Genomic DNA, 6,000 nt, shown 5'->3' with positions numbered 1-6,000 from the left:
CGCATTGAATATTCTTTGTTTCATATATAATTAGCGTTGCACTTTTGTTGATAAATTATTTGGTGGTGTGTTGGGTAGAGCACGTGCATTGAATATTTTTTGTAAAAGGTCTTGGGATCAAATCCTCTTCTCTAACTTTTTTTTGTCACTCATGTTTTCTCTTAAAAAAATAAAAACAAAAAGGCCATATTAAGGGAGGGATTCAAACTCTCAACATATTGGACAACATACATGCACTACCCAGCACGCCACTTGAGTGTTCATCATTAAAGCTTGAACATTATTATATATAACCATTAAAAATGTGTGTACAATGTATTCGGGGCAAATTCGTCTCGCCCATAGGGCGAGACTGAGTTACTCGACTGAGTACGAGTAGACCTTGCCGAGTCTCGAAACACTGTTGGCTAGAGAAGGTTTGGGTCTGAGACGAGCTATAGATGTAGAGCGAGATGGCTTAAAAGCTGGTGGGTAGATGTTGGAAGGGGTGTTGATGGAGAATGGGAATGTGCAAATACTCGAGTATGTTGAAGTTTGTAGTATTCAGGTTGGGGAAGCTGCTAGAACGAGGGCCTCCCTCTTGTTTTGATGTTGCTCTCTCTTTCTCTTTCTCAAATTTGATGTTAGTCTCCCTCTGTGTTGAATTTGGTGTTGATCGATATCTCTCTTCCTCTTTCTTGAATTTGATGTTGGTCTCTCTCCCTCTCTCAAATTTCAGTGTGGTCTATATCTCTCTTACTCTATCTTGAATTTTTTTTTCTCTTTGTAGTTTTCTTTTTGAGGATTTCAATTTTGGTTCAAGTTTTGTCCCAGCTCCAATTCAGGGAACTTTTTTGTTTTTTGGGTTTCTAAGTTTTGGCTCAAGTAAGTTGTAGCCCTTTTTAGCTTTTGGGGGGGTTTTTGGTTCAAGGGTTAGACTAACCTCCATTTCCAGGGTTTTTAAGGCTTTTTGGTTCTCAAGATTTTGGCCAAGGGACTGAGGATGATGTAAAACTTTGTCCTTTAGGGTTTAGACATCAGGCATTGAGGCTTTGGAGGAGGGGTCTTTAGTGGAGTTAAGGTGATAGAGGAGAGTGGAAGGGTTACTTCAAATTTGAGCTTCTCAAGGTCTTCCTGTCTTACCTCTATACTCGTTTGCCTTCTCTTCATCACTTCATGTTAGAGCTGTAGTTTCTCACTCTCTAGCCCTTATGGAGAAAGAGAGAGAGGAGTGAAAAGGAGTGCTTGCATTTTGCAACTTCACATGCATGGTACTTCTTTCTATTTACTAAGAAAGCCCCTGTGCTATTTCATGCTCTGATTGTTGGAATCATTGTGGTATTTATCGTTATTTGAACTAGCAAATTTCAAGTTTTAACAGTCTATTGTGGCTAATGTTTGTATGTCACTGAGTCACTGACCTGGAGGGAGAGGATAGGAGCATTGTGCTAGCAGATTTCATCTCTCCCTCGTAAATAGTGGTGATGGTGTTATTTGTTCACATTAGGAGCCTTGTATTTGATGTGTGCTTGCAGTTACATCAATTGCCCATAATGTCTAACAAGTTAATGAGGGAATTTAACAAGATCTAACTTTCTATCACTTATGATGAATGGTGTTTGCCTGTGCCATTATATACGTAAACATGAAATAGATATCTTTTTTTTTTTGATAAGTAACGAGTTGTACGAGTGTTACTTACCCAAAAAAAACGAATTAAATTAATGTTGTGAATTTGTAAAAATTGATTGGTGTAGAAATGTAGATATCTCTATCATGTATAAAAAACATGTTTGTGGAAGTGCATATACGCATGCTATAGGGAGATGGAATGGGCTTTACTAAGCGTGGTAGTTAGGGCATATAGGGCGGTGACCCTACGGTCAAAACCAAGATTTGGCTCTAAGCCTAACCTCACATGCTATAGGGAGATGGAATGGGCTTTACTAAGCGTGGTAGTTAGGGCATATAGGGCGGTGACCCTACGGTCAAAACCAAGATTGGGTCTAAGCCTAACCTCAAGGTGTTTGTATATGATTTTATTGTGGTGCATTTTATGACACTGATTAAGAATAGCATATCACAGGCGTTTTGTGTACCATAATATTGATTAACAATGACATACCATACACATTTATGAAGTCGAAAAATGTAAACTCTCTACCGTGTTAAAAAAATGGGGAACTGGACCGGAACGGGTTGGTTCATACCAAGAGCCAGTGGGATCTGCCAAAATATTGAGAACCGGTTGGGAACTGGACTGGAACGGGTTGGTTCATACCAAGAGCCCGTGGGATCTGCCAAAATATTGAGAACCGGCTGGTTATGCCTGAGAATCGGTCGGTCCTATTTTTATTTTTCTAATTTTTTTTTGTTCTCTAATTTTTTTTTTAAATTTGTATTGGCTAGTTCACTCTGCCGGATTGCCGAGGACCGCCGATCCACTGATACGGACTGGTTTTCGGGATCGGTGAATTGTGTCACTAATCCATGCTTTTAAGCCGTGCTTCTCTCTCTTCTCCCACTGTATAGGATAGTTGGAGAGCGATAAAGTGCAGCTATAACAGAAAAAAAAATGCTGAGGAGAAAGCCAACGAGAATAGAGGTTAAAGAAGAAGACCGCGAGGAACTAGAACAACTCAGAAACCAAAAGCAGCAGCAGCAGCAGCAGCAACAACAACAACAAACAGCCACTTCCACTCTCCTCCATCACCTCAACCCCCCTTCCTCCAAGCCTCAACGCATTGGCCTCAATCCCTAATCTCTGAACCCTAAAGGAAAGAAACTTTCAGGTCATCCTCAGTCCCTAAGCCAAAATCTCATGATCCTAAAACGTCCTAAAAATCCTATAAATGGAGGTTGGCCTCACCCCTGAAACAAAAACCCTTAAAACTAAGATCTCCCAAAACCTAGATGGGCTCAGGACTTGACTTTGGACCCAAGCTTATCAAAAGCTAGAAACCCTGAAATCCAGAAGATCCCTGAACTGGAGCTTCGTTCGAATCCTTGAACCAAAACATAAAATCCCCAACATCCTCAAAGAACCCCCTGAAAAGTATGGAAGTTGAAGTGAAGCTTCAGCTCCCTGATGCCACCGCCCACCAAAAGCTAAGTGCTCTCCTCTCTCCCTTCCACAAAAAAACCCACCTCCAAGAAAATGCATTCTTTGATGGACCCAACCAAGAACTCTCATCTCGACGCTTGGTCCTCCGGCTTCGCTTTTACGATAACGACACCCACTGTGTGATCTCCCTCAAGGGCAAATCTGTAATTGTGGATGGCATAGCGCGAGCTGAAGAAGAGGAAGAAGAATTCGACCCGAGTCTCGGTCGGGCATGCCTTGGGGAGCCGTGGCGTTTGACGAGGAGCAATTCACAATTGGTTCAAAGAATTGTCGATGAGTTTGCATTGAGTGATTTTGTTTACTTGGGGGGGTTTAGAAATGTGAGGGCTGTTCATGAATGGGATGGGTTGGTTTTAGAGGTTGACGAGACAAGGTTTGGGTTCGGGACGAGCTATGAGGTGGAGTGTGAGACGGCTGAGCCAGAGCGGGCAAGGGAGATGTTGGAGGGTCTGTTGAAGGAGAATGCGGTGCCGTACACATACTCCACTGTGTCGAAGTTTGCGGTGTTCAGGTCGGGGAAACTGCCTGAGTGAGGGCCTCCATCTTGAATTTGATGCTACTTTCTGTCATATGGTTATTGGCATTTTGATAGGCTTGATGATTTGTGTTCCTTATATTGATAAAAAAAATAACGATAGTAACTTACACTTCATTTATCAGGATGATTTATGATGTATATGGTCTGGGAACATAATATCATCATTGTGTCTTCCTCCTTAAGATAACCAGCTGCAATTTTCATAGTTTTTTTAGTGAACCTATGATTTTGGAATTACATGGTTGAATGAAACAATCTATTTGGATTTACATGGTTGAATGAAACAATCTATTTGGAATTACATGGTTGAATGAAATAATCTTTGTTGCTTTTTTCCTGTAGATTTTTGTAGTTTGCCCATAGATTTGTGATGGAAATGCTTTTCATGAGATGACCTACAACTGTGGTTGTGGATGTTTGCAATTCATTTGTGATTTTCTGTTGCCTTATACTGTGCATTGCTATTGTTTTTTAAGGTGATTCTTAGATTATTCGGCTAAGTTTGTGGCTGCTATGTATGTTATGATCCTCAAAATTGTTGTATCTGCATTTCGATGCCACTCTATCCAGAATACTCGAGACAAGTACAATCGTTTTTTGAAGTGAAATACTATCCTTCTACTGTGCATTGCTATTTTTTTAAGGCGATTCTTAGATTATTTGGCTAAGCTTATGGATGACCCTCTTGTATGATATTCAAAATGCTCTGCATTTGCAGTTTGATGCAACTGGATCTAGAAACACTTGAAGTGACTAGCATTATTAGTATAGGCACATAAAATAATTAACACCCAAAAGAATTATCAACATTAGAAGGATCTTATAACTGAGCATGGCCATTATGACGCATCTAAGTAGGACTCAAGATCATTCAAGCTTAACTCATGTTGTGTAAATGGTAAGGAGAAGGGAAGCAACTTTTGCTTCATTTTTGCCAATTGAGAAGTCAGTGTACTTGGTCTGATGAGACTATATGTTTTTTCGATTGGCATATGAGCTTACCTCAATAAAATCCATGGGTATATTGGCCACACCCAAGAGGACGTAAGATGGCATCGTAGCGAGCCTGGATAGACCCATGTCTCTCTCTATTGGAAGGAATTAAAAGATGCCCTATTGTGTCACCCTTTGTCTTTGACATGCTTTGTGCTCAGCAATAAATTTTGCATGACATATTTTTATTTGCCAAAGAGTAAGGAGGACATCTTGATCCTTTTGTGGGCTCAAATGAGCTTAAGTTTCCTGAGTGAGGAATGCAGGCAACTATTGTGATGCAGTAATCGAGGATTGGCGAGTGGCTTATCTTAGGTTACATCATATTGTGATGTCTTTTGTTTGCAACTTATTATTCATGGTAGCCTCCTGTCCGATATGATGTAAATCTTCACCTTTCTAGATATATCTTGACTGGGTCTCCATTTTTTGTGATTCCTCCATCAATTGGTGGCTAAGGGCGTTCTTATCAGATTTGTTTTGGAGGCCTTGTCAATGTGGCCCACAAATGGAAGAGCTTTGGTACTTTGGCCGAATTGGTTGATATCTTCAGGTATGGCTATAAGAACAATAGAAAAAAAGAAATGTCAAATATCATAAGCCTATTGTTAGAGAAACAAAAAATGTTAAAGCAAATTACCATTTTAACAACAAATTTTGTGAATTTGACTTTTAAATGTTAAAATACTTTTAATTTTGCCCAGACTCATTCATTCTCACATGCGCATAATGATGGTGCGTGAAAGAGAGCACGTTCTTTTCTTTTTTAAATTGGTGCAAAATTAGAAAGCATGAAAATAAATTTTAATAAATTACCAGCTTTGAAAATAACTTTTTGAGGCGTGAATTTTATTTTTTATTTAGTTAGTAATCCTATATACTCGTATATTTTAGAAAAAGAGCATGTATTTTTGAGAGTGTGGTCTTCTTTATTTGAGAGAGAGTACAGTTTTATGTACCTACTTGCCACATTGATATAGTAAGTAAATAACCGGATAGTGTGTGACATTAATATTTTGCTTTTTTTTTTTCTTTTTTCTTTTTTTAAATACAACTCATACCTTCATGTTAACTGCGATTTTGCAAATGTCATATTATCTTGGCTTTGCTATGGTTGAGCATCAAAATCCGAAGACTTTGACCGATTAGGCCAAAACTGATAACATTGTCTACGGGTTTACTTTCCACTTTATTGTAGAACTTGGGAGCATTTAGGTGTTCTTTGGTGTCACTGTAATTCCCACCAGTAAATAACTATAATTCTTGAGAGGAGTCCAGAAACACCAAAATGGCCTATATTGATAAGAAAAAGGCTAAGGTGACGTACGAGGTTTCATCTCTAGTTGTTCATGGTCACATTCTTATT

General features: G+C 39.2%; 1 protein-coding gene across 3 annotated transcripts; it reads left to right on the top strand.

Annotated features, from left to right (window-relative positions):
- The first annotated feature begins 334 nt into the window (after positions 1–334).
- On the top strand, positions 335–3,942 carry LOC18442555 (adenylate cyclase). Of its 3 annotated transcripts, none has more exons than XM_088855755.1 (2): positions 335–1,250; positions 2,512–3,942. In XM_088855755.1, exon 2 carries the CDS (start codon positions 3,037–3,039, stop codon positions 3,634–3,636), a length of 600 nt encoding a protein of 199 aa, XP_088711881.1. In that variant the 5' UTR covers positions 335–1,250; positions 2,512–3,036; the 3' UTR covers positions 3,637–3,942. The 3 variants fall into 3 exon arrangements, 1 of the variants encoding a protein (XP_088711881.1); XR_016047515.1 differs by having other exon boundaries at positions 554–1,107; XR_016047514.1 differs by lacking the exon at positions 335–1,250 and adding an exon at positions 1,257–2,318.
- Positions 3,943–6,000: the final 2,058 nt, after the last annotated feature.

Source organism: Amborella trichopoda, chromosome 13, assembly GCF_054954075.1.
Source record: "Amborella trichopoda isolate Santa Cruz 75 chromosome 13, AtrichopodaSantaCruz75HAP2 v2.0, whole genome shotgun sequence".
In the NCBI taxonomy this organism is placed as follows: Eukaryota; Viridiplantae; Streptophyta; class Magnoliopsida; order Amborellales; family Amborellaceae; genus Amborella; species Amborella trichopoda.
This window is presented reverse-complemented; position numbering and strand designations above follow the sequence as displayed.